The 27,292-nt window shown below is 52.0% G+C and overlaps 2 protein-coding genes across 2 annotated transcripts in view; both read left to right on the top strand.

The window, feature by feature from the left end:
- Positions 1-7,780, top strand: part of CENPM (centromere protein M) — an 8,285-nt gene extending 505 nt beyond the window's left edge. Inside the window, exons 3-6 of the mRNA XM_014964352.1 lie at positions 2,765-2,863; positions 3,882-3,961; positions 5,498-5,589; positions 6,337-7,780. Of these exons, the coding sequence (XP_014819838.1) occupies positions 2,765-2,863; positions 3,882-3,961; positions 5,498-5,589; positions 6,337-6,462 (397 nt within the window). The 3' untranslated portion in view covers positions 6,463-7,780. The remainder of the gene's footprint in view (positions 1-2,764; positions 2,864-3,881; positions 3,962-5,497; positions 5,590-6,336) is intronic.
- Positions 7,781-22,580: 14,800 nt separating this feature from the next.
- Positions 22,581-25,674, top strand: TNFRSF13C (tumor necrosis factor receptor superfamily member 13C). The gene is made up of 3 exons (XM_014963288.1): positions 22,581-22,725; positions 23,232-23,429; positions 24,983-25,674. The coding sequence occupies exons 1-3, from the start codon at positions 22,581-22,583 to the stop codon at positions 25,303-25,305; spliced, it is 666 nt and encodes a 221-aa protein (XP_014818774.1). The 3' UTR covers positions 25,306-25,674.
- Positions 25,675-27,292: the final 1,618 nt, after the last annotated feature.

The following is a 27,292-nucleotide window of genomic DNA, read 5'->3' as shown; positions in this document are numbered from 1 at the left end:
TGAGTGGCGGGGGGGTACGGGTGTGTGTGGGTGGGGGGGGGGCTCTCTGCCGCCTCGTCCGAGAGACGGAGCCGAAGCTGCGGTGCCGGTTCACGAAAAGTTCCCGCACCAGGGAAAACGGGTTTTAAATGCGGGTTCCACCCACGCGCCGGCGGCCGGGAGCGCGGGGCCATCCCGCCCAGGGAAGATGATTCAAGGATTGGAGCATCTCCCTTATGAAGAAAGACTGAGAGAGCTGGGACTCTTTAGTCTGGAGAAGAGAAGGCTGAGGGGAGACCTTATTAATGCTGACAAGTATCTCAAGGGTGGGTTGAAGGAGGAGGGAGGCAGACTCTTTGCAGTGGTTCCCACCGAGAGGACAAAGGGCAACGGGCACAAGCTGGAACATAAGAGGTTCCACTCAAATATGAGGAAAAAACTTCTTCACAGTGAGGGTGACAGAGCCCTGGAACAGGCTGCCCAGGGAGGGTGTGGAGTCCCCTTCTTTGGAGATTTTCAAGACCCACCTGGATGCAGTCCTGAGTAACATGCTCTGACAAGCTCTTGGCAATCCTGCTTTAGCAGGGGAGTTGGACTAGATGATCTCTATGGTCCCTTCCAACTCTAAAAATTCAGTGAAAATTATATATATATATTTGTTATTTTTTTTTCTTCTGGAGGACAGACATGTACAGGAATTAAACATCCTGGGACAAATTGTGACAAGTACAATGCTTGCAACTACTTGAAGGCCAACAAGTTTCCCTGAAAGTTGTCCGTTACTTTTGGTGCTAATCATAGCCCTTTTGTGGTTTGTATGCAGGCACAGGCTTTTCTTCCTCAAGCTATTAAGACACATTTGGAATTTTAACTTTAGCTGCATGACAAGTCCTGTCTTAAAAGCTTGATTAACTAACTTTTTATGGTATAATGTCCTTGACAGCTCTCTCGCCAAGACCAAATTAGTTTAGTCAGCTCTTCAGAAGGTGTTTGTGTTATTTTGCTGCTGTAATTCAAGGCTGTGCAGTAAAGGCAAACCCGAGATAATGCTGTACTAGCCAGTTAGAGTGCCTGTACAGCTCTGATCATGGCATCTTGGATGTTTGTGCTAACTGATAGTAAATTAACTAGCCAATTTTCTATGCAAGTCCTGCAGCCTTTGCTGAGCTGTGGAGGGCCATAACTAGATGGCTACTGGTACTACAGCTGAGTAATTATCCAAAGGCATTGAAACTTACCTTGCACTACAGAGCAAGATAAGTCCCTGTGCTAGTATCACTAAGGAAGCAGAAATCCATGGAGAAGCAGACGTCTGTGACATTTCTTTTCCACTGTGCTGCTTTGGGATTATACACATCACAAAGAAAATTGCATCTTGTCTGGCAAGTCTACCTGCCAGATACAGCTGTTGGGAGAAGAATTGCAGGGCTGGGGCTTTTTGTGTCTCTTACCACTAGGAAAAAAAGGCTTCTGCAGCGCATATCTGGAGGCTGCTGACATCACCTAGTGATGTTTGTTTAAATACATTAGAATTCCAAATCATGGAGAGGTTTGGGGGTTTTTCTGTTTGTTATTTCCCCCCCCAGATCATGAGATCTGATACTTCTCTTTCACCACAGCTTCTCCCTAAATTTCACTTTAAATTTATAAACTTGTTTGTGTTGCAGTGTGTCTTTCAAGCTCCTTTGTTTATATGTTGTGTTTGTCGGAATGGTTTTGTTAAAACATACCTTCCTTATTTATAGGAAACAAAATACCTTTATTTGGAGACTGGCAGACAAAACTGTAAACTGCATATGACTAATAGAAGGGAATGTGTAATGTGGTCTGTGTCGGCTGGGGAAAACTGTTAAGTCTGTAAGATTTAATTGGTCTCCTTGGGGAGTACTACTTCTAGCAAAATCAGTGTTTCTCTCTTGGCTTCCAGAGAGGAAGTAGATTGTGAGAGAGACTGAAATTCTGGGACTTCTGTTTGTGCAATCTATCTGTCAGGTGATCTTCCAAAGATATGGTACTGATAATATCTTTCCTGTGGAAGGCCCAGACATGCACTACTGAATTATTATTTTTTTTTAAATTTTGGTAGTGGGGAGAAACACAAAGATCCCCACCCTGTAATTCTTCTTCCAACAGCTGTATTGGCAGTGGTGGTATTGTGTAGAAGGACACCTGAACTAACCTAATAACTCCTGACACAGTGAAAGGGATAAAAAGGGAGGTAATGGCATAGTAAAAGCTCTTTCTGAGCTACAACTTCATCTATGAAGCTATACTAGTGATAGATTTCTGGTTTAAGGTTTTGCAAATACAACACACTTTTCTGTAACACGGACACCTGAGAAGGTGGCCTTTCCTGTGTGAGCATATGAGCATCATCATGTGACAGGAAAGCACTGATGTATTTTAACTCAAACTTGGCAGCAAAATATATCAGTAAAGCATTGGGTTCACTTTGTTAGAAACAAATAACAAATAAAATGACTGCTGTACAGATCTGTGTGGAGAAAATGTTTCTTTGAGCCTTGTTATGCTCTAAAAAGCTTGCCATTATAAACAACCTTGTCTAGCAAGTGTCATTGTGACTGTCGGCAACTGTGAGCAGGCTTAAGATATAAGAACACCTCTTAAAGAATCACGGTGTCTCTTCAGTGCCTACATACTTAGTAATTAGCTGGCTTCCTGGTAACTTGCTACATGATGAACTGCAATCATTCTGTGGTTTTGGTTAAATGGATACTGCCTTGCCAAGCTGTTTGGTTCAACTGGCAAATTTATTATCTTTCAGTCACCTTTCTACATCCCTCCCCTTACCTGCAGAGAGGGATCACCTTCGGCCCAGGATAGATCTGATTGTGTTCATGATTGACATCAAGAGCAAATACAGGTAAAAGAAGGGTGAACATACGAGGGGAAACTGATACTATTTTTTTATTGGATTGATGGCTAAATCTACATTTTTACTGGGTCAGAATTGCTGAAGAGTAGACTTCAAACCCGAGACTTGCTGCAGTGGAACAGCTCAGTAATGTATACAGTGGTTTTCTGGCCTCCAGCAATGGATTAGGACTGAACTGTTCTGCCCAATAACATGCTTGTTGTGCACTAAGTTACCAAAGCAGAGAAGGCAGAATTTATTCTTGGATCCAGACATGGGATGATTTGAACTGAGCTTTGGAAAGATGCGGTCTGTAAAATTAGATGGAAAGGATGGTGGGGCTGTTAAGTTCTGTAATATGCAGTTGGTTGATGTGTGTCGGATAGTGCTACCTAATAACCATCCAGTGTCCCCAGTTCACTGATACTGGTGGGATCAGCGCTATGGATGTCTCTAGGCAAAACAAAGATCTGCAGGGATTGATCCCTTTTCTCTCATTTTGTGCTCATCTTTGTAGAAATTATATTTGTGTCCCCAGGCCATAAGTAAAGACTTACTAAGGCACAAAAGTCAGCATTTTATTACTTACTTAACTTGTGACTGATGATCCTGGGCTCTCATTTAGCAAAAATGACAGGCCCAGCTGCATACTTACAGCACAGATGGTGCTGCAGAAATGTGTGGGCTAGTTCTTCTGAAAGAGCCGAAGTAGTGCTGAAGTTTCATTGGATGTTAATGAATTCAGATGCTTAGTGTCCGCAAATCACAGAGGGGACAGTTCAAACTAAGTCTAACTGTTGAGTCTTGAGTAGAAAGGATATGCTATGGATTATTAAACAGCTGTGGGTATTGCAGAGGTCTCTGCTGCCATGCTTTTAGCATAGAGCATAACTCTGCCGGCTCACAGATCAGCAAATGTTAACATCATTGGTTTACTAATTGTGCTTCTGAAAGTTATTCCCTTTGTTCTTATGCTGTACTGGTTTTACCTCCCTGTCCAACTGGATTGTCTGTGCTTTTCTGACAGCTTGAAGAATATTGAAGATTCCCTAGCTTATGTGGATGCCAACTTCTTCCTGGGGAAAGTGTGCTTTCTTGTTACTGGGGGTACGTATGGTATCTGCTCTCTTCCTCCTCTCCGAGCAGCACAGCTCACTGTTGCATTCCTTAGAACGGGGCAGTGGCTTAACTTTAAACAAACCAAAGGAGACCAGAGGCTTTGTCAAAAGCTTTGTTTAAATTATATCTGAATTCACCTCTCATTTTTAAATTGTTTTCTTAGATAAAACATGGCTCTCTTCTTGTGCTCGCTTGCTCTCTCCTTTCTGTTTATGCCAGTCAGAACTTTTTTCTCTGTCCCTAATCCCTCAATATGATTTGTGTCACTGATTTCTTTTTTGTTATTTTTTTTTCCTGTGCACTGCAGAAGTCTGTTATATCTGCTCTTGCAGATCTGTCTTAATGATAATCTTAATGAGCAGTGAGGAGCATATGATACTGTGGTAATAAAATGAATTTAAATGGATGAGCTACTAAACTATTAAGTATAGTTTTAATACAAGACTGGTATCCCTGCTGTGTGCTGTCTGGCTCCGATCTGCCTTTCATCTCTCTTCCTTCACCTCAACTCCCCTCCCCAAAAGCAGAGAGAGAGTTCTTTCCTGCACACTCTCCCTACTTCAGCTCTGAAGGACTGGAGGGGCCAGCCTATACTGCTCAGGGTTGGAACAGAGGTGCTGCATCCTTGGAATTTGGGTGTCAGGAGGCCTAATTCTGGGGTGGAAAAGAGTCACAGAATCACAGAATCTTCTAGGTTGGAAGGGACCTTAAAGATCATCTTGTCCAACCATCAACCTAACTGACAAAAATAGACACCCGCACAACAAACAAGAAGCATCACCATCATTAAACCATACCTCCCAGCACTACATCAACCTGTCTTTTGAACACCTCCAGGGATGGTGCCTAAACCACCTCCCTGGGCAGCCCATTCCAATGTCTGATAACCCTTTCGGTGAAAAATTTTTTCCTAATATCCAGCCAGAACCTCCCCTGGCGCAACTTGAGGCCATTTCCTCTCGTCCTGTCGCCTGTGACTTGAGAGAAGAGACCGACCCCCACCTCTCTACAACCTCCTTTCAGGTAGTTGTAGAGAGCAATAAGGTCTCCCCTCAGCCTCCTCTTCTCCAGGCTGAATAACCCTAGCTCCCTCAGCCTCTCCTCGTAAGGCTTGTGCTCCGGACCCCTCACCATCTTTGTCTTGGCATTGTCTTGTGCTATGACTGTCCTGATGGAGTGAAGTCCTTGGAGACATCACCCTGTGAAACCACATGAGCCAGGAGGGCTTCTGATTAATGAGTAGAAGACTCTGCCCCTGCTGATAGTGTACTTATCCAAAATGTTAATGTTACAGTACGCAGTAATGTGGCGATACTATTCCAGCTGTCAGTATTATGAACAATTTCTGTGCTAATTCCATTGCAAATCTTGTACCATTCCGTTTGTATTGCTGACTGTTGCTTTGCCTTCTATGGTGCTCTCAAAATTAGCTCTGGGTTGTTTAGTGGATGTGGAAATTCCTGGTACTTTTCTTATCTGAATGTTGATTATGGGGCTTGTAATATGGGAAAACTTTTTCTGTAGTTGGCAGGGTGAATTGCTGCAGTGTAGAGATGAATGCCATCTGGAAACTGGGAGACACGTACTGCAGTCCTGTGCTATTCTGTGAGCTGGAGGTAAGGAGCTTATTTGGTGTCTAAAGGGATTTGTGAATTCTACTCCTCTCTGATCTTTAGGAACATTGTTACATTAGCAATAAATACATGTACATACGCATAAGTGTCAGGGACCAGTCTCTTTCTGCAAGAGCAGTAGAGGTACAGGAGTCTCACTGTCCTTGAAATGAGTCTTCTCGATTACCTGCTCCTTCCTGTGTTACTTCAAAGCCTCAGGAACCCAAGTCTAAATTAACAAAGACTTCTCTGATATGCCAAGCCTTAGTACATTTGTTCCTTGAGGCGTTTTTGTCTTCCTGGGAGCCCCTGAGCTGTTATTTGCCGTGTGACTCTCTTGCCCACGCAGTAATGCTTCCTGTTAGCCGGGCTTTGTTGCTTCACAGACTGTTTTGCCATTTGATATAACACTCTTTCCAATTACCTGCTTGGTCTGAAAAGCTGGAGGGAGACTTTGGTGTGTAGTGGTAACACACTTCACTTTTCCGTGTACTCATCATTCCACCCTCAGAGGCTGCTTCCCTACCAGCAGGTAATATTTGTGCCTTTGGCAAGCCCTTCAGGGTTTTCAGCTGACAATGCTGTACCTTCCCTAACATTAGGGGAATAAATGGCCCTCTTTGCGAATTTCTGTAGCAAGTAGATCTGAACCATACTTAATGCTGTTTCCAGTTCTTTCTTTTATTGCAGCTAAGCACTGATTTTCTTCTTTTCTCTTGGTTAAATAATTCCTCCATTTTTTTTTTCCAGTTGGAAGGGGTACGAAACGCCACCGCTCAGCGACTTCTCCGGATGTTACAGATCTGTGCTGGTCATGTACCAGGAGTTTCTGCCCTGTTCTTTAGCACACTGATGAAGAAATCTGCTGATGACTAGCTTCTCATTGTGAGAATTCATCCACATTCATTGTGGTTTAGGTTGGTTTTTTTTTTTTTTTTCAGGCATTCAAGCTGCTGTAGTTGAAATCACATTGCGAAGCTTTTTTGCCTGACTTGTTATGACCGCTCATCCAGAGCTGTTACTAGTTGCTAATATCTAAAGAAAAGCTTGATTCCTGTTCAGTGGATAAGGTATAGCTGCTGGGGGGGAAGGTAGTTTGAATTGGGGGTTCTTATCCATTATTACCTCTTCATGATCAAGTTTGAGTTTCACCCACTTTGCCAGTGGCCAGGAGCCACGTATTCTACTGAGAGAATATCAGGAGAACAGGTCAGTGTCCCAAATGCTGGTGCCATGGTTGAGTATCTTAGTTTCAGTGTCCCTGAAGCACTAGAGAAGGAGCAGTAGGCTTCTGCTTCCTTTCAATTTAAATACGGCACCTTGGACCAATGTGAAACATCGCTGCCAGGTTTTGTCTCCCCACCAAGAGAATAATGGGGAAGGAAGGCTGTCCTGCAGCTTCCAGATAGACTGCAATTGGCAGTTAATGATCCAGCTGTGTGAGCATCTGGCCAGTGAAGGGCTCAGTATTTCCATGCCTGATACCTAACTGGGGAGGAAGGGACTAAAAACGATAATCTAGCACTTTAGCTTTCTCTAATATGTTTAAACAAAAAAGCTCCATCTCTCAAGCCCAGGATAACAAGCAACTCTAGTCTTTGCTTGTGATTTGGCAGCTGTGGACTGCTCTGCTGCAAGTCAGTTCCTGCAGATGAAGAAATAATTCTCCAGAGAGGTCAAACCTTTTTTGAGTCAGGAAATGAAGAGGTGAAAAGGCTGTTAGCTGAGAGTGTAGCAGCACTTAGTGTGTTAAAGCCATGGCAGGCAGACCACAGGAAGAGAAACATGCAGCTGCTGGTGGAAATCGATCTTTGTTTCCAAAGTAAAGAGCCACAGAATAGCTTTTTCTCTCTTGTGCTCTCAAAGAGCCAAATCTAAGCTTAGGTGGTGTTGCTGGCCTCCAGCAAGCCTCTGCAAATTGGGCAGTTCAGCTCCAGAGAGCTGCAGAAGTGCATTTGTCTCTCCAGCATCCCTAGGGCTGAGGCTCTGCACTCTGGAGCTGATGGGAGATGAAACACAGCAGACTGAACTACAGCAGCATACGTAAAACACATGTTGTGTCTTGCAAGGTGGCCATGTGCTGTGTACAGTCCCTAAACTAATAGGTTCTTATCCACAGTAATTGATGCCTTATTCTTACTGCAAGTCAGATTGTGTGTTTTGGATTTCTAAGTTAATAAAATGTATAATATTTCATAATTAGTTGTGTGGTCTTTGTTTAGGAATGTGGCACGGGCTCTAAAACCTATGAACACTTGCCCCTGTTTGAACTTCCAGTCAGCTGGTGGGTTGCAGTCACGGTTTCAACCACGTGGTGGTGGCAAAAGCTTTCCAAATACAGTCCTTCCTGTGCTGAGTTGAGCCAGAATACAGTGTTTCTTGAAAGGCTGGGATATTTCTTACCCAGAATTGCGTGCCAGGTAGAAATGAAGCCTAGAGAGAATGTGTTAAGCTCCCCTCTGGTTTAATTTATTTAATCCCTAATAGTCTGCTTTAATGTTCCTAGGTGCAGAGCTCTAGCTGTGTGTGCTGTTTCGCTTAGCTTGTTTCTGACATCTGTCTGTGAGCAGGAAAAAGCAGAAAGCAGCACTGCAGGCTTAATCAGCTGTGAGCGTTGGCAGTCCTTGCAAAGACAGCTCAGCAAGGCACAAAGCCTGTATCCTTGCTCAGAGGACACACGAATCCTAGCTCCAGTTGTATTGCTGCTGGCAGGGGAGGGCTAGGTTGTTTGTCAGCTGGAACAAAAGGAACTAAACCATTCAGCTGTGTTATGGTGCCTAAAAGGGCTGGACTCTGGCTAAAACCCAAAGGAGAAAGGCATGTGCAAACTCTTGTGGCTGCGTAAGAAGGATTGGGAGCTTAATGGGCCTGTCCTACTTTCAGCTAGCTTTGTGATCCTGAAGTACTAGCCAGGCCTTTGCCACTAGAGAGGGGCAATCATGCTGAGAAACAAGTTTCTCGGTTGGTTATGCTGTATCAGCCTCGCTCTCGCTTTGGGTCCCTCAAAATAAATGAGACCATGGTTTAGAATAGACTGGTTTCGATTTGCTCTTGATGTGCAGGTGCAGTTTGGGGGAGGGAAGGAAGGGCTGCGGCATGAAATGAGCCAGTCTTTCGTGTCCTCCGCAACCGCTGTAAGGTAAGGAGACTCTTCCGTCTCCTGGGTCGCTCTCCAGTTGCCTCTAATAACTATTGGACTCTGGTAAAATCCCTTCAGCCTCAAGAGTAATTTCGCTGCGCTTTCTTAACTGGTGAAAATGAAACTTTCTTTGGTTCACCCAGAATGCTTTGTAGCAGCCCACACGTGCTACTGTCCATTCCTGCACCTTCAACCATCGGGTTTTTTTCCACTGCTGTGTTTCAGATGCGGTGTTTCTTTCCTTCCACGACTTTCAAAGAAGAGAGATGCTGTTTGTACTTCCTACAGGTGGCCGAATCCCAGCTGGTACAAAATAAAATCTAGTTCCTTAAGAGCAGCATCTCGCTTCACCTTGGGGCAAATATTTTTCTTACTCTTAGGAAAAAGTCTTTACTAGAACTGGCAGGGGAAGTGGAGCGTATCTAAGAATATGACACTGTGTCTCAGGTCCATCATGTTTTACAACCAAAAGTAGTTGGGACACATCTAAAGCTACAGCTTCAACTATGTAAATACCTCTAGGAACTGTCAGCTATTAGTTCAGACAGGCCATAACACTGCCCCTACCAGAGAAGACAAGGCAGCTGAGGATATCTTTCATCTGGATGGAGTAGCCAGGGCTAATGTTTGATAAAGGTCTTGTGAAAGTAGTACTTGGATTGGGATCAGAGGCAGGGAAGGCCTGAAGCCGAATTAAGGCTAGTGACTCAGGTTCTGTTGTGTTCAAACGCCGTGAAAGAGCTTGCCAAGCTGGCTGAAATCTAAACTAGCAGAAATATTTTGGAGTTACGCACTTTCTCTTCCTCTCTCTGTTGCCTCAGTTCCTTCTCCCTGTGGAGATTTATGAAGAGAAATCCCCCTCTCTGTGGCAAAAGTACCCGTGAGCGTTGCTGGTTTGACTGCGTGTTTTTGTTTGTCAGTTATGTCAGCAAAATTACTGTAAAAGCAGTTTAATGAGTCTAGAAGATCTTGCACTAGTTGCACTGGCGTAAGCTTCGGTCATGCAGTGATTTTTTTCATGTGGAACTGAATGAGGCTGTAATATGGTCTCTTCTGCTACGGCAGGCTGACCCACAGGATTTTACTCTCAGTCCAGTCACCTGAAGAAGATTTTTGTATCCTCAGGCTGCTAGCTGAGCAGCTCACAGAGGTGCTCTGTAAGGGATTTCAGCACAAATCAGCTTGGTTGGCATTACCTGTTGGGATTATAGCTCTCTTCTAGCACCAATTTTCCAAGGGAAGGGTAGTTTTTTGTTGATTTTGCCATACCAGTAGTTAAATCACATCAACATCTAAACATGATAAGACATGATATGCTTCGTCTACACTAACAACAGAGAAAGTCCGTGTACTGATACGGTGCCTATAGTAAAAGATCTCTCTGTCCTGGAACAAAGATCAGAGATAAATCCAGCCCTGGGGATTTATCTGTCCCTCCAAACCTTGAAACTGGTGGTAGAGGTTTAGATGCAAGGTCACCTCTAATATTTGCTTTGGGGACTGTTTAAAACTGGATGTCTCTGCTTGCCAAGACCTGTAGTCTGAAGGGACCATCTGGGTTAGGCCAGTGGTGGCACTCAGCATCTGTGGTCACGCTGTAAGAGGTGCGTGGTAGCTCTCATTGTAACTACTGTCCACAGCAGCAGTGGATAAGATGGGCCTCCTCTGCTCTGCTGACAAAAGCAAGGGGGACTCTTCTGTGGGGTTTTTAATTTGTCTCAATTTTGCAGGAGCACCAGGCTTTGCTTTGGCCACGTTCCAGCTGCTCTGTCTCCATTCAACTGGCCCAGATCCCCTGGCAGTCTTCTCTGCGTGCTGAGTGTTCTCCACTTCCCACCCTGAGCTGGTGTGCGGTGTTGCTGTGGGCTGCTGAACAACTGCCACTTTCCATTCAGTGACCAGCTGTCCTTCACTAGTGGGGAAAAGTGATTTATATGCAAGAGAAAGCAATAGCTGGCACAGCCCAGAGCTGGGAGCCAGAAACGCTGGGCTCGTTTCGCCTCTGCGGCTGATTTCTTGCATGACCCTGGGCACGTGTGTTAAAATTCACTGTGCCTCGCTTGCTCTGCCTCTACTGGAGAGGTGTGATGAGGGCGAATTGACATTGCTTTGGGGTCACAAATGTGGAATTGGATGGAAACATTCAGAAGAAACTTTTTTTTAAATTTTTTTTTCGCCCCTAATTAGCAGAGTTTGATTTTTAGTGGAGTTCTGAGGGAGGAGGGTTTGGTGGGACCTGCCTGCTGGGGACCTCCTGAGATCAGATGTGTTTTGTGCTCCTTTCCTGCCTGGGTATGCGGCAGGCAGGGAGGCTGCCTGAAACTGGGCTGCATTCCTTCTCATAAGGCATTGAGACACAGTTGGGTTTTGTTGTGAACTGGAACAAAACCACCCTTTGAAACGCTGAAATTCCCCGCTCAGTACAATTATCCTTGAGTTGGCCGGTGGGAGAAATCAAAGTCTCTGGATCTCTTCCTGGCCGTTAAATATTAATAGGGCGCGGCGATGCTAGGCAGGATGGCATCCCCTCGGGTCGGCGCTGCGCAGAAGGGGCCGTCTTGGCTGTGAAGAACCGGTGCGTGAGAGAGGATGGGCGCAAGGGACTGGGGAGTGATGTGACTTGTTTGGACTCCTTGGCAGCTGAGTGGCGCGGGCTCCTGGCCCGTGCTGGGCCACGTTTCCCTTGCTGGGGGGCTCCTTCTGCCGGAGGTGACACGTGCCGTGATGCTGACAACCCTCACCCCCCTTGAGCTCGCCGTGCGGTGGGGTGTTCTGCGAGGAGCCAGGAAAGGCGCCGTGACCGTCCCCCCCACCCCTGCCGCCTCCTTTGCCGAGGGAAGTCAGCGGTGTGTGAAAGAGAAGCCCGTGTTTTACATACAGGCTGCCTCCCCGCCGCCGGCCCAGGTGCAGCTGCGGGCTGGGCGCGAGAGCCCCGGGGGCTCTGCACGTCACGGGAAGGAGCACTGAGGTGGGTGAGGACAAAAACAAAGAGAGAAGCCACCTCCCCTTGGGAAACTTGGCCTCAGTGCACAGAGGCTGCTCCGTCCTTCGGATCCTGCCACCCTCTCAGCACTACAGCAAGCTGTGCCAGGGCCAGCTGAAGCACCCGTGCTCTAGGGCAGTTTGCATGACGGACTGAGGCAAAGGCACACTGGTGAGCACTGGGAAAGACCTAGAAAGTCCAGTTAAATTAAACACACTAAGGGGGCTTCCCCCGTTTTCTGACAGCTTGGAGTATTTTCCTTTCCTGTCTTCCCATGGAAGCTCTTCAGTCCCACCGTGTGCCCGCCCTGCAGTGACAGGGTGATGGTGCTGCAGCTGGGTCTGCCTCGCTCCTGCCCTGCTGGCCATGTCTCAGTGCTCGGGTTGACAAAACACCTCGAGTATTTACTGAGGGTCTGCAGTCCTTGAGGCACTATCACTGTCTGTGCTGGTCAGCTCAAAGCTCTCCTGAACCTCTGTGCTGGCTGCTCTCCTAGGTTTGACAGCAGTGTTGGCATCACCCCAGTGTATTTGCTTTGGGGACTGTTTAAAACTGGATGTCTCTGCTTGCCAAGACCTGTAGTCTGAAGGGACCATCTGGGTTAGGCCAGTGGTGGCACTCAGCATCTGTGGTCACGCTGTAAGAGGTGCGTGGTAGCTCTCATTGTAACTACTGTCCACAGCAGCAGTGGATAAGATGGGCCTCCTCTGCTCTGCTGACAAAAGCAAGGGGGACTCTTCTGTGGGGTTTTTAATTTGTCTCAATTTTGCAGGAGCACCAGGCTTTGCTTTGGCCACGTTCCAGCTGCTCTGTCTCCATTCAACTGGCCCAGATCCCCTGGCAGTCTTCTCTGCGTGCTGAGTGTTCTCCACTTCCCACCCTGAGCTGGTGTGCGGTGTTGCTGTGGGCTGCTGAACAACTGCCACTTTCCATTCAGTGACCAGCTGTCCTTCACTAGTGGGGAAAAGTGATTTATATGCAAGAGAAAGCAATAGCTGGCACAGCCCAGAGCTGGGAGCCAGAAACGCTGGGCTCGTTTCGCCTCTGCGGCTGATTTCTTGCATGACCCTGGGCACGTGTGTTAAAATTCACTGTGCCTCGCTTGCTCTGCCTCTACTGGAGAGGTGTGATGAGGGCGAATTGACATTGCTTTGGGGTCACAAATGTGGAATTGGATGGAAACATTCAGAAGAAACTTTTTTTTAAATTTTTTTTTCGCCCCTAATTAGCAGAGTTTGATTTTTAGTGGAGTTCTGAGGGAGGAGGGTTTGGTGGGACCTGCCTGCTGGGGACCTCCTGAGATCAGATGTGTTTTGTGCTCCTTTCCTGCCTGGGTATGCGGCAGGCAGGGAGGCTGCCTGAAACTGGGCTGCATTCCTTCTCATAAGGCATTGAGACACAGTTGGGTTTTGTTGTGAACTGGAACAAAACCACCCTTTGAAACGCTGAAATTCCCTGCTCAGTACAATTATCCTTGAGTTGGCCGGTGGGAGAAATCAAAGTCTCTGGATCTCTTCCTGGCCGTTAAATATTAATAGGGCGCGGCGATGCTAGGCAGGATGGCATCCCCTCGGGTCGGCGCTGCGCAGAAGGGGCCGTCTTGGCTGTGAAGAACCGGTGCGTGAGAGAGGATGGGCGCAAGGGACTGGGGAGTGATGTGACTTGTTTGGACTCCTTGGCAGCTGAGTGGCGCGGGCTCCTGGCCCGTGCTGGGCCACGTTTCCCTTGCTGGGGGGCTCCTTCTGCCGGAGGTGACACGTGCCGTGATGCTGACAACCCTCACCCCCCTTGAGCTCGCCGTGCGGTGGGGTGTTCTGCGAGAAGCCAGGAAAGGCGCCGTGACCGTCCCCCCCACCCCTGCCGCCTCCTTTGCCGAGGGAAGTCAGCGGTGTGTGAAAGAGAAGCCCGTGTTTTACATACAGGCTGCCTCCCCGCCGCCGGCCCAGGTGCAGCTGCGGGCTGGGCGCGAGAGCCCCGGGGGCTCTGCACGTCACGGGAAGGAGCACTGAGGTGGGTGAGGACAAAAACAAAGAGAGAAGCCACCTCCCCTTGGGAAACTTGGCCTCAGTGCACAGAGGCTGCTCCGTCCTTCGGATCCTGCCACCCTCTCAGCACTACAGCAAGCTGTGCCAGGGCCAGCTGAAGCACCTGTGCTCTAGGGCAGTTTGCATGACGGACTGAGGCAAAGGCACACTGGTGAGCACTGGGAAAGACCTAGAAAGTCCAGTTAAATTAAACACACTAAGGGGGCTTCCCCCGTTTTCTGACAGCTTGGAGTATTTTCCTTTCCTGTCTTCCCATGGAAGCTCTTCAGTCCCACCGTGTGCCCGCCCTGCAGTGACAGGGTGATGGTGCTGCAGCTGGGTCTGCCTCGCTCCTGCCCTGCTGGCCATGTCTCAGTGCTCGGGTTGACAAAACACCTCGAGTATTTACTGAGGGTCTGCAGTCCTTGAGGCACTATCACTGTCTGTGCTGGTCAGCTCAAAGCTCTCCTGAACCTCTGTGCTGGCTGCTCTCCTAGGTTTGACAGCAGTGTTGGCATCACCCCAGTGTGAACGTTCTTTTTTTAATTTTTTTTTTAATTTTTTTTTTTCTCCCCACTGCTATGTTTCCTTTTCTTGCTCTTCCAGAGATGACAGATGTGAAGCCAGGGCTGCATTTGACTCAGCTCTGCACATAACAACCTGTGGCTCGTGCTACAGTGGAGCACCTCTCTTCAAAGCAATGTGCCAGCATCAACTAATTAATCCTCATTCCCCTGTGGGACTGAGGGGTGACTCAGTGCTCGTGCTCACCGAGCAGCAGAGGATCAAAGGCATTGGAACTGGGGAAGCCCTAGGATAGTGCAATGTCGCTCTGTGCCTGCACACTGGGCACCTGTAAGGTCTTGGTCTTGCACGCTTTTCTCCAGGGCCCCTTTTTTAGCCATGTGGAGAAGGGCTGAAAGCTCTGTTAACTTAAAGATGGGGTTGGAGCTGCCTTCACCTTGCTCTGCAGGGAGTGTTTTTACTACCTGGTGTTCCCTTTTGATCCTTTCCGTCCTGTTGCTCCTTTTTTATAACCTGAACTTGGCCATTCTGAGCAATTCTCCCTTGTGTTGTCACAGGTTCTTCACGCCTCCCCAGTGTCCCTGCTTGGCTGTGCTGAGCAGTGAGTGTGTGTGTCCTGGTGAAAGGCAGGGAGGCTGAGGCACTGTGGAGCTGTGGTGGTTGTGCATGTCCCCCTCAGGTTTCATGACCCACAACAAGCTGCACGCCAGGCTGTGCTGGCGTGGCATGGTGGCCCTGAAGAAGTGCAAATGAACCCCAACACCTGGCCTTGGGCTGCCCTGGCATCCATCATGCTGCTGTGTGTGAGCTGCTCTGGGGAAAGAGAAGGGGAGCTGCTTGCTCGCAGATGTTGCATAATACTGACCTAGTTCAAACACAAGTTTGAGGGCTGGGAAGTGTTTGCCCGGCCTGCAGGGAAGAGAAAACCCCTCCGGGGTGAGGGCTGCTGCACCGCGTCCTCTGCACTGTGTTATGAAGGAGATGAAATGTGAAGCGTGTGCTTTCTCCAGGACCTGGCTCTTCCCTCTTGCCCAGGTTGCACGTGGAGCATCACCTGCACGAGTCCCCTCTGCGTGTGTGTGAGCCATGGTTTGGCTGAGCTCAGCCACTGCATGGGACTAATACATAGTGATGGTGTCCTATAAATTATATAGTCGGTGTGTTCGCCATCTGCTCTGCGCTGAAAGCTGAGTGTGATTGAGACCTTCCCCCTTCCCAAAGCTTGACTCTTTTACCAAGCTTGAAATGTGTGCGGATCTCCCGTAAGTGGTTCTGATTGAATCAGGTAAACAGGGAATTTTTTAAGCAGGCTGCAATGTTCCTTGCACCCGAAGTGAGAGCTGAAGCATAGGCCAGCATCCTATTACCATGAAACTGAGTAAAAAGCAAGTCTGTTTTCATGCTAATTAGGTTCTAAAGGGAGCGAATCTTGATTGCAGTGGTCATATCAAAGAATCAAAATAGTAATGCAAAAAGCAAAGGAAACCCCAGAGTGATTCATCTGAGAAGGGGAAATAAAGACAGTCATGGAGGAAGAAGGAGTTTGAGGGGGACTGAATTGCTCTGCTGCCCAAAAGCAGAGGGGATTTGAATCAGATTATCCTCATTAGATGTCTCTTTAAAGCATCATCAAGCTAAATGAATGGTCCGGGGGAGAGCTTGCAGGCATGGTGTCTGTGATTATCACCAGGGATTTACAGTCCTAGTTATCTAGCTTAGAGACAAGATTATTAGGGGGTATAAAGCTGTATCTGCCCTCAGCTTCTAATGTGCGTTTTTCGGTTGGGTGATGGGAGATGCTGTGTTGCTGCATGGTCCCTCAGAAGCCTGCCTGCATCCTCCCATGGTCCAGCCCTCCCCGTCACTGTGGGTGTAGCGTGGAGAGGGGAGGCAAGCGTGAGCCAGGGAGCTGTGCTGGCCAGGAGATGTGCCCTGGGGGCAGACGGGCAGCGTCACCAGTGGACTGTGGCAGAGGGCAGGACCTCCCCTGTGGGTGCTCTCCCTGAGATAGGAAATGGGGAAAGGGATCTCAGAGGGGGGATTATGTCTGCCTGCCTCGGCGGTAACGTTCATACCACCGCTGCCAGCATCTCCCTTCCTGTGTCAGCCTGTGCTGCTGCAACTCGTCCTTCTTCCAGCCTGAGCCTTTAAGGCTTCAAAGGCTCAGAATTCAATGGGGCTATTACAGGGGGAGCCCCTGTGAGCTGTGGGGGGGACCCTCTCTTTGAAAGGGAATCAATGGACTTTGCCCACAGGTCCCTTGGGGGCTGGGGGTGAGCACGGCACGGGGCTGTTGGCAGTCCCTCTCCATGTCCCCAGCTCTGTGACCACAGCAGTCCCTCACCCTTCCCTTCCTCTCCTTCCCCACCCAAAGCATTGCTCCCCTGTTGCTTCTCTGGGCTTTGGCAGGATGGCTAAGACATCGCTCCCAGATGCCAGCCAGGAGAGGAGGGGTGTGGGCCAAATCCTGTCAGCTCTCTCCTACATCGTATCTATAACGCGGCCATTGAAATTTGTAATATTAATCTGAGTTTAAGCCACCAGGCTGGTACCCAAAGGTCCATGAGAAGCGGGAGAAGGGCAATGCCACCACAGGCTAATGAAATGCTGTCGGGGTGGAGGTGCTTCGGCTGGAGAGGGAGGAGAGGAGCTGTCAGCTGGAGCCTGGCAGCCGACAGCGTGGCGGTGACGAGCTCGCTGCCGGAGGCAGCCAGCCTGCCGCGGGGCCCGCTTCGGCTCAGTGGTGTTTCCTCGCTTCTCATCCCGGTTTGGGGATGCACTCATGTCCAAACACGTGCCACTTGTTCCTCCTGCAGCGCTTCGGTCCCTCTCAATGCTCTGGGGATGAAACCAGCTTGAGTCTGGCATCTGACTGGCCAAGCAGCCTACAGTCAAAATCCCCGTATTGCCTCGGCTCGGCCGCTTGTGAGGCATCGTCTGGTGGTGACAAACAGAAAAGTCAGAGCTCCCCAGCAGTGGGGGTGAGACAGGGTGACCTTGCACCTACCACCACTGCCCAGGCCCAGGGTAGTTGGAGGCTGCAGGGCAGCCACAAAAGCCAGCTCAGAGATCCATTTCTGGAGCAGTGGGGTGTTATTTGTGTATGGGTGAGTGGCATGGTTGGATGGCAGGCAGCAGAGTAAATGGCAACAAATCAATCAGGACAAACAGCCTTTCTTCTGGTATGGCTTGCAAGCACCTTCCTATTTTCTCAGGCTGCCTTCTTGTTCAAATGTATCCACCAAACCATTCCCGTGCGTGAGCCGGCGCTGCAGCTCTCCTGTGAGCGGTTCATTGTAACGAAGCGCTATGCAAAATGCAGTCGGGGCCGCTTAGTTTAGTTTTGACTTCCAGGCTGCCCCCACTGGTTTCCTGTCCCTTGCTGCTGGAGCAAGCTGCAGACGGTGAGGTCTCAAAGGGAGACAGCCCCTCGCCTTCAGCAGGCTTTGATTTTTGGCTCTGGAGTTGTCTGCTGGAGACCTCCATGCCCTGAGAGCCCAGCAAGTGGGGCTCCTCGTTGCAAGTGCCGGGGAGGTTTCTGTGCTCAGCTTGGCATCCCGGGGAGGTTTCTGCTCCAGCATACACGTCTGAACCAGCTGAACCCACCTTCTTGGACGTTTGTAAGGCAGCAGTGCATCTCCTTTAGCCATTTGTTTCTGTTCCAGTGCTGGAGGTGCTCCCCAGCCCTGCCGTGGCACTTGAACACTTCCTAACCAGCCACAGGCAAAGCTCAGGGGGCAATTGCCCTTCATCCACCCACCCAAGGGGGTCAGTATGGGCTCCCAACCATCCTTAGGAGGGACCCTGGAGGGGTCCCAGCCCCTTGCAGAGGGAGCCAATGATGCTCATTTTTCCTTAACTTCATGGACAAGCACAGCTCCAGGGGCTTTTAAACAAGAAGGGGAGGAGACCAGAAGCGTTCAGCAGAGCCATGGCCACTGGGGCACTGCCCCACATCAAACTCCTTGTGCAGGTGACTGAGCAGTGCCACAAAAATCCTTGGTAAGAAGCATAGCACCTATGGAGGGGCCTGGGTTTAGAGTATTGGCGAATTGCTTGAAGCCTTCATTTTTCCACCTTATTTCTAAAATCTTCCCAGGTTTTGTCCCTAAGCCCGGCTGGCTTGGAGAAGGCAGAGCAAAGTTGGGGCTGGGCCATGCTGGGGCATCCTGGTGGATCCCAAGGAGGAGGTTTGCGTTGAAGCCCTGAGAAACCAGCTCCTGAGAGCCATAGTGGGACCTTTCAGGAGGGGGTGCTTCCCACCCACTGGGGCAGAGACACTGGGAAGGGGCGCAGGGGGCAAGTGCCAAATGTTCTTTGGGGGTTGGCTCCAGCCAAAGCCCTCCAGTGGCACCATGTGGATGTGGAGCAGACATCAGGCTGTGCTGAGGTGTTCCCAGGGCATTGGGTGCATCCTGTCAGACGTTTGTCCCAAGGTAACTGGGTCTGCTTGATAAACACCTCGCGGCTTCTCTGATCGACAAGCCTTTGGGTTTCCGGTGCACACGAGCACAAGGTGAACTTTCGGTGGATATTTTCTGCTACGGGTGGTTCTGCAAGCGCGTGCGTGAGTCACTTCACCCACCCCTGACACCAGAGGAACCGCTCACACGAGTCCGGTTACTCATGTGTGCATGATGACCACTCGCAGGACGATGTCGTCCCTCCCCACGCCTGGGACCACCAGCGCTGCCCTGTCCCTCACTAGGCTCTCCACAGGGATCCCAGCAGCCCACCCCAGCCGAAGCTGGCCCTCCCAGTGCGCGGCTGGAGCAAATAGCACTGGAAATCGAGCTCTCTGACTCCAGGATTAAGATATAATTTTTAAATAGCTCATTTGATATCTTTGCTGGTTTATTTGTTTAATAAAAGCACTTACTTAGCCGGAGTCCCAGGCTCCTGGGGCTTTCATTTCTCTGCAGAGGAGATAAGAAAAGTGCATTTCCTTATCCAATGAGTCATTTTTTCTGCTCTTTAATTATGCATTTGTGCTATTATCAAGCGTATTCAACTCTTAGATGCAAACAGTTCAAACTACTCACCAAGCTTTAGCTTTTGCTGCTCCAAAAAGGGTGACCAGCCGTTACGAAGGGCAGGAGAGGCAAAGATGGGGATGATGAAGAGTGGGGGACGGCTGATGCCCAGAGCTGACTGGGCAGCCTGGGCAGTGCTGGTGAGCAGGCACACGTGCAAGTGCCGCTGGGGAAGTCAGCGGGGATTTTCTCCATGAGTAAGCGTCATCGTGTGTGAATTCAAACGTTGTTTTCTTGGACCAGGAGGAAGGAGACGGGCTAGGAAGGGAGCGTGAAAGAGCTGAAGAAGGGGATAAAAAGGGCTTAGAAAATTAGAGGGAATAGGGTACGATCAGTCGCGACGATGAGGCTGCAACATCCTTCTACGCAACAGGACCCGGGAACACTTTATTTGCAGGAGGACATCACAGCTGCTGTCCTCGGGCTCACCACCGTGCGTTCACAGCTTCAGGTTTTCACTCCAGGTACCGAAACGGGAGCCATCAGCTCCTGAGCTCTATGGTAAACCTTGCTCTCTGTGTCGAAAGCAACATGTAGGTACCTCAGTTTGGGCTTTCCCTGGTGCGTATATTTGACTGGAGGGGTCACAGAGTTAATCTGTAAGTGTGGTACAGCAGATGCTAGGACCCATTTCCCCCCTAAATTAAGCCAAGCAGGGAGGGGAGGAGGGGGGAGAGGGGCAAGGTGACAGTGCTATGGTGGGACCTATGGGAATAGGGGCTGGGGGTTGCTGAGAGAGAACGGACACAAAGAAAGCACGAGGTGGGGGAGATGATGGAACAGCATCCTTTGGGAAAAGGAGACCAGCAGGTGGAAACACCCCAGGGCAGGAGGAGCAGAAAAGCCTTTGGAGCAGCGAGCTGTTTCAGAGACAGGTGTCCTGAAAGAGCACTGGCTCTTTTGTGGAGGTCCTCTGCCTCCATCCATGGCACCAGCCCACAAGGCAAGACGTTGGCTGCTCCCTAGTCCCTACCCTTACATTTCTGCGAGCTGCCTGCCAGGGACAGAGAGCACTCTAAGTGCCCTCTGGTCCCAGGGGCTCTCCACTGTGGAGTTCAGATGGTGGCCTGAAGTGAGCCTGAACTTTTCTCCTGACCCCTCAGCCCTCCCTGCTGTGGCTTTCTGACCCCCCTGAGTTGTTCCCAGAGCACCCTGCTGCTGGATGCACACCCCAGGAGCAGGACCAGAGCACCCTGCTGCTGGATGCACACCCCTCCTGCTCCTGGGCTTGCACCACAGCTTTGCTCCTCACCTGGGGCGTCCGAGAAGCAGGGTGAGGTGGGATGTGGAGGGATGTCCTCCCATGGCAGCTACCTGCGCAGGGGTGAGCACAGCCCGTTCTGCACAAGCATGGAGGCGGAGGGTGCCCAGCTGGCCGTGCCGCTCATGGCTTTGGAGCTCGGGGCCATGCCGAGAGAGGGAAGTGCTTGGCGTGTCCCCACTCACTTGGGGTTTTTTACTTTGACTAAGAGCAGAGGGGGAATAACTGAGTCACGGGTGCAGGAATGGCGGCCAGGCTCTCGCAGCTCCTCCTCGGAGCCCGCAGCCCCCTGGCCATCCCCGCCGGCACAGTGAGGGTGCTCCCGGCCGCCAGGAACCGGTGCGAGGGTCGAGGGAGCGAGTGGCTGGGCACGCCGGCTGGAAAGGGAAGTGAAATCGCAGCAGGCGTGGAACCGGCAGGCAGCAACCGGTTTTGGTCGGGACTTTCACTCACCCGGAGCCCAGCGGCGCCCAGTGGGGAGGGCTGAGATGGTGCTGGGGCTGCTTCTGCAGGTGCAAGCCACCCTCCGGGAATGCTGCTGACAGGGATGGCCCCACCAGAGGGCATCTCCTGCCTGGGGTGATGGAAAGCCATGCTTGGGCTGCAACCCAGCGTGGGGACCTCGTGCCTGCATCCCATCTGAGGCTTCAGGGCAGGTGATGTGGATGCTGTGGGCTCAGCTTGCCTAAAAGCCATTGGAGAGGGGCAAGCACATCCAGGGACCAAGTCCTCTGGCCTGTCTCAGAGGAGTTGCCCAGTGAGGACACCTGGTACTCTGTCACCTCGAGCCAAAGCGTCCTTTGGCTTTTCTCCTCCTCCCCTCCCAGCCTCAGTCCAGCACACCAAGTGGCAGAGATCTCGCTAGAAAGAGCCTGGAGGCCATAGTTGCTGCAAACATGAGACTGCAGCACTAAAGCCCCCTTAGGGCTCTCCTGGCCAGGGCAGATCTCCTGCGCTGCTTCCTTCAGGTGGGAGAAAGCCAGCAACTGTGGCTGGTCCCTTTCTTTTCTGTGGGATGAAGGAAAGGGGGGGTGGGACTTTGTTTGGTAAGGACAGAGAAGAGCCTAGTGCAGCACTGAAATCAATCACTTACCCACTTCAGATCTCAAGCATCGGGCTTTGACGTATGGTGGCAGAAGGTTTCTCCCGCCCGTGATCAGGAACAGCTAAAACCATTAAGAGTTTATTTAGTCCCAAGCGTATGGGGACTGGACTTACTTGATGTGACCTGCTTTGCCCATGCCCTGGGCAGTTACTGAGCAGAGACAGATCTGAACCCTGGAGAATGAGTCATGGTGCCGAGGGGCTGGGAGGGTCCTTGCCACGGGTCTAGATCTGCGATGGAGAGGACGGAGAGAGCAAGGTGATGGAGAGCATCATCATTAGTAGGGATGGAGGACACACACCAGTTGGCCTGCCTGCACAGCAGTTACTAACAGGCTGTGTCCTGGGGGCAGTGGGAGCTTTTAAAAGGGGAAACCTCAGTGCCCTTGCATGCTTTTCTCCTCTGGCCCTTTTCTGCATTTTCCATCCAAGCCAGATCTGTGGCCCTGGGACAGGATCTTGTGAAGATCTGGGCAGAGGAAAGTATCCCGTAGGCACTGGAGGATGCCGAGGGAGCTTTTCACCGGCCAGCAAGGGAGGGTGCAGGCTGGGGGACATGCCTGGGCTGGAGGTGACATATGGATGGGCTGGGAAAGGGTGAGGGCCGAGGAGGTGACACTGTCGGGCTGGGGCAAGGTGTCGCTGGGCGCAGGGTGCTGCATGGCTGGGGACACTTCGGGGTCTGTGGAGATTTCGGAAGCATATTTTGGAGGAAAAGGGTAGTTTGAGGGCACATTGCATGGGCAGGCAGGGGTAGGGCTTGGGCGCTTGCTCTCCTCCTCCCTGGTGAAGATCCGCCCCGGGGCAAGCGCAGCGATCGCGAGCCCCAAGGGAGACGACGCAGCTTGACAGACTGTATCTCCCTCTGCCACGGGCCCCGAGGCGCTGCGATTTCACACTCGGGCGGCCCCTTCGCTGCTGCGCCATGCGGGAGCCAGGCTCTCACTCCCACCCTGCCATGTCCTCATCAGGAAAAGCTGCTGCTCCCGCCTCCTGCCTCTCCTCCCAGTGCTTCGACCTCCTGACCAGGTCCTGCGTCCAGTGCTCCGACTTGTTCAAGGAGAATGCAAGTAAGAGGACAACGGTGGCCCTGGACCAAGCTCCCCGGGGCTGGGCGGTGGTGGGCCAAGGGGGTTGGGGGCACACTGAGGGTGGGCAGATGGAGGGGACCTTCTCCTGCAGATGGTGATGGAGGTGGCGATGGAGAATGGAGCACTGCTTACACCTGGAGGAGGAGGAGAGAGGAAGAGGGCAGCCAGTTTTAGTGAGGGGAATGCGGTGCGGGATGAAAAGGGATGATCCAGCTGGAGTAGGGCATCACAGGTGACCATGAGAAGACCATGAACCTGTGGGGGACCATGAGAAGAGCAGGACGCCCTCATCTCCCCCCAGCCAGGAACAGCAGTGGGTGGGACGAGGCTCCAGGCATGGGGATGGTTCATTGTGGGTGGTGGGTGGATACTGACGAAGAACCACTCTCCCTCCACACCATTGCAGCTGGCTGGGAAATGCTGCTGCCCTTCTTCTTTCGCCCCAGTTCTCCCTCTCCTGACGCTACCCGTGTTTCACTTCACAGCAGAGCCTGCCCGCATGGCGCCCACCTCTGCCCTGGCGCCCACCCTCCCATCAGCGGACATGCCCAGCACTCTCCTGATCTTCGGGGTTCCAGCGGTGGTGGGGCTCATCCTGGCCCTGGCTGCCCTCTGGGGCTTCCTGGCCTGCAAGGTGGGCAAGCAGAGGAGGACAAGGAAGGCAGCGGACGAGGAGGCCGAAGGTAGGGGACCTCTTGCTCTCCCGGTCACAGCGTCCTATGGCTCCCAGGGCAGGTGGGATTGCTTGTTCCCAGCTCCCCCAAGGCATGTCCTTGTTGAGACCCACTCCTCCACCTCGACATGGGTTCCACAGGCATGCCAGGGCATTTTTGAGGAAGCTGAGCTGCCCCCTGCATGACATGTCCTGTGTCCCCTGGGAACCCACACCTACACCTGGCTCCCAGCAGGACCCTCTCCTTTGTGCCCCTCCCTTTGCCAGGTGTCCCCATGCCTTCACTTGCTTAAAGCACCCGCTGGTACCATCCCCTCTCCACGGGGAACACGTACAGACCACCAGCAAGTTGCCTGTAGCCGGAGGGCCACGGATGGAGATGGGGCTACAGGGATGGCAGTGCACAAATGGCAGTCCCTTGTTGACTGCCAAGCCTGGTATTGCCATTTGGGATAGCCAGTGCCCTCCAATGTGTGCCCCAAAGACCCCAATGGTGTTGGGGCCAGCCCTGTTGGCAGGATGATGGACCACCACACGGGGTCATCCCCAAAGACATCAAAAATAGGGCCAAGGGGAAAGGGACAGAGCTGATTTCCTGGTGGGGTATTTCCAGGGGGGATGAGGCCATGGTGCCCTGTGATGACCCATCCTGCTAGAGCATCAGCCAGGGGCCAGGTGGCCGCTTCCTCCCTTGGGGACCCTTGCCCTGGTGCTGACTCAACCCTGGCCACTCTTCTCAGAAATGGTCTTGCCTGGATTCACCCTTCCCCATCCCCAGGCAGGGGGTACAGCTCCCCAGGAGATGCTGGCATCTGCCACCACCCCATGGCCCGGATGGGTGACCTTGAAGGGCGATGGGGCTGGGGGTAGCCGGTCCTCGCACCCTGACTTGCCCACATGCTGCTGGTGGTGCCGGCCGGGTGATTCAGACCTGAGGGGGACATTACCCGGGGCCTTTCAGCTAAACTGAGTGCGTCTGTGAAAGCCCGTGACGCACATGCCTGGGAAAAACACCAAGAACGAAAGAGAAGGGAGAAATCCCGTGGCGAGAGAGGTCCGGCCATGACAGAGAGCCTGGGAGGCACCCTCTCGGCTGCTCCCCTTCCGCACGCCCTGGTCCCTGTCCCCCAGGGCTGCACCCTGGCCAGCCCACCGCTGTGGGGCTGGATGTGTGGAAAGTCGCAGGAGGCTTGGGGCCGGCGGCGCGTGCCCGTGTTCGAAGCGTGTAAACAAGTCTATTTTTAAGTGGGAGGCGGCTGGGGAGGGCAAAGCCGCCGAGGGCCGGGCTGCTCTGCCTCTGGCAGGGTTTAGCGAGAGGGCTCAAAGCACAAGTGCAAGTTTCTGCCTTTCCCTGTTGTGTTTAAAGGGGGAAAATAGCCCCATCAGTTGTAAGCAGGAGGAGATCTGCCGCAGGAGAGGTGTGGTGGGGACCTTGCAGGCTCCTCCTGCTTTAGCTCCATCTTCTCCCCGCCCCCTGTGTCCCCAGAGATGGGATCCTCTCCCTGGGACCCGGCTGGCCCTGCTTTGTAAGCCCCATAACCCCCTTCTATTGCCCCCTCCCAGCAAACATGGATGCTGCCAGCCCCCTGCCCGGCCCGGGCTGCCAGGACCCTGCCGTGCCAGAGGAAGATGCCATCCTGACTCCAGCCCCATGCCCCCATTATAATGGAGGCCTGAAGATGGCGGGGCCGCCTGGGAAAGCTGGGACAAAGCGGAGGCCATGTTGCCAGGGTGATGCCGACGGTGATATTGTCCTGCTCTCTGCTGTGTACCCCCGGCACGAGGAGTGCAACCACAGCTTCCCACTGCCTGCCACCGAGCTGGGGGCCACAGCCCTGGTCACCACCAAAACCACCCAGAACTGCTCCAGCGAGGAGAGAGCCTGAGGGCGGGGGGGCACGGGGCTGGAGCGCTCTGGCTGCTCCCTGCAGATGCCCAGAGCCCATCCTGAGGCCAGGAAAAGCCCTGCATGGACATGAGCTGGCTGAGGACTGTGTTTTGCCTCGAACAAGATCAGCCTTCTAGGATCACTGCCCTTTTCCACCTTCCCACTTGCTCTGAGTCCCAAGCTGAGCCTGTAAGTGCCGGAGGAAGCCAAAGCGGATCACACTGAGTGATGCCAAACTGCCGACAGCTGCTGCAGCCGTGCCATCGGGAGGAGGCAGAGGAGATGTGGCTGGTGAGGACTGAGCATGGCAGGGGCTGCTGTGCCATTTGCCAGGCTGCAGTTGTGCTAGGATGGGTCTGCTGCTGGATGGGCGATTCCTGGGTGCATGGGGCTGGAATAAGCAGAAAGAGAGGGGGACAAGGAAGATGGAGAAGGAAGCAGGGAGTTATAATAGGATCAAGTCCCACACTGCTGCTATTAGCTCAATTTTTGCTACTGACCTCAATAAAAGGAGGCTCGGGGCCATATGGAGCAAGGCGCATCCAGCATCTGCTCCATTTGTGGTCCTGCCCCCTCCTCTTCTCCACGACGTAATGCCCAGGTCTCTCCTCCCTCTGGGTGCTCTCACGCGGTGGCGGGCATCCACCGGCAGTTGTGGGAACCCCCTCCGCAGCCAGGTACCCAGGGGACAGGAAACGAGTCCGTCTTCCCAAGCAGGGATCAAGGGACGAAAAAAATATCTGTCTTTGCTCTGACCTACAATCACTGAAGTCAGGGAGGACCAGGGGCGGGCGACGGAGACTGCTGGTCTAGAGATGCTCCACGAGCTTGTCACTGCAGCCCCAGACAACCGTCACTTCAGCTCACAGTGGCTGCAGAAATACCGCTTGTCACTTGGGATGACAGGGCTCCCGGTGATGGATGTTTCCACGCCATGCAAGACCAGGCAGGGAGGGATGCAAGCGTAGGCGGGATGACTTAATTTATGTGAGTGTCTTCAAGGCTTTGCCTGCGTACCAGAGCTGGCCAGCGGTGCTGGTCCAAGGCATTTCTCTCTAGATGGTCTTGCTCACCCGCCTGCAAGTGGCTTTACTGTGCAGGAAGGGCTCTGCTTTGGAAACAAACTCGTTAGTGTGGGATTGCTGTTCCTGAGTAATTACAGCAGCTGATTCCCCCTGGCTGAACAGAGCCTGGTCAATGGCTTGGGTGAGAAACACAGCTGACCCCAGATGGGGTGATTAGGCAATTAAATGTGCCTTGAGGGGGGTTATTTGCATCAAGTGCCATCTTAGTGGCAGCATGGGTGATCTCTTTCTTCGGTGAGGTGGCCTCCTCACCCGGGAGGCTTTGGGACTGATCAGAGGTGGCCAAGCAAAGTGTGGGAACACTGCCGCCAAGCGCCAATGGGCCACCAAGGGCCACAGCTCATGGTAGAGTCACCCAGTGGCACTGTGCGGAGGGCATGTCCCTCTGATGAGAGGAAGGTGACCCTCCACCCAAGCCTGAGCTCTCTTCTGGAGCTGCAGGACCAGATGCTGCTGTTAAAGGGTGACCCTCCCTCTTCGCCCCTGCTGTGGCTCTGGAGCCGGACTCAGGGCATTCGTCCCATAAGGGGAACCACAAGAGCTGCCACAGGTGTCAAGGCCCAAATTCCTCACCACAACTCCTCTCCCAGACCTATACTCGCTGCTGGAGATGAGCCTTCATCCAGCTGAGGTTTTGCATGACCCAGGATGGGATAGGCCCCTGTCTCAGCCTTGGAGCTGGGGTTGGCAGAGGGACTGGTCCACGTGCCCAGTGACTGTCCCTTGGGGCTCCAGGCACCTGTGGGTCACCAGAAGGAACTGTGGAGGCTCCAGCACTGAGCTTCTAGTTATCCGCAGCAGCTGTGTTGCCCATCACAAGAGGAGCATCCCTGCAACACGAATCAGGCATCTACTCATCCCCATGCTCTGCACCCAGCCCTGCGAAATGACTTTGAGCAA

Source organism: Calidris pugnax, unplaced genomic scaffold (assembly GCF_001431845.1).
Source record: "Calidris pugnax isolate Ruff unplaced genomic scaffold, ASM143184v1 scaffold44, whole genome shotgun sequence".
Classification (NCBI taxonomy): Eukaryota; Metazoa; Chordata; class Aves; order Charadriiformes; family Scolopacidae; genus Calidris; species Calidris pugnax.
Note: the sequence above shows the minus strand (reverse complement) of the source record. Positions and strands in the feature narration are given on the sequence as shown.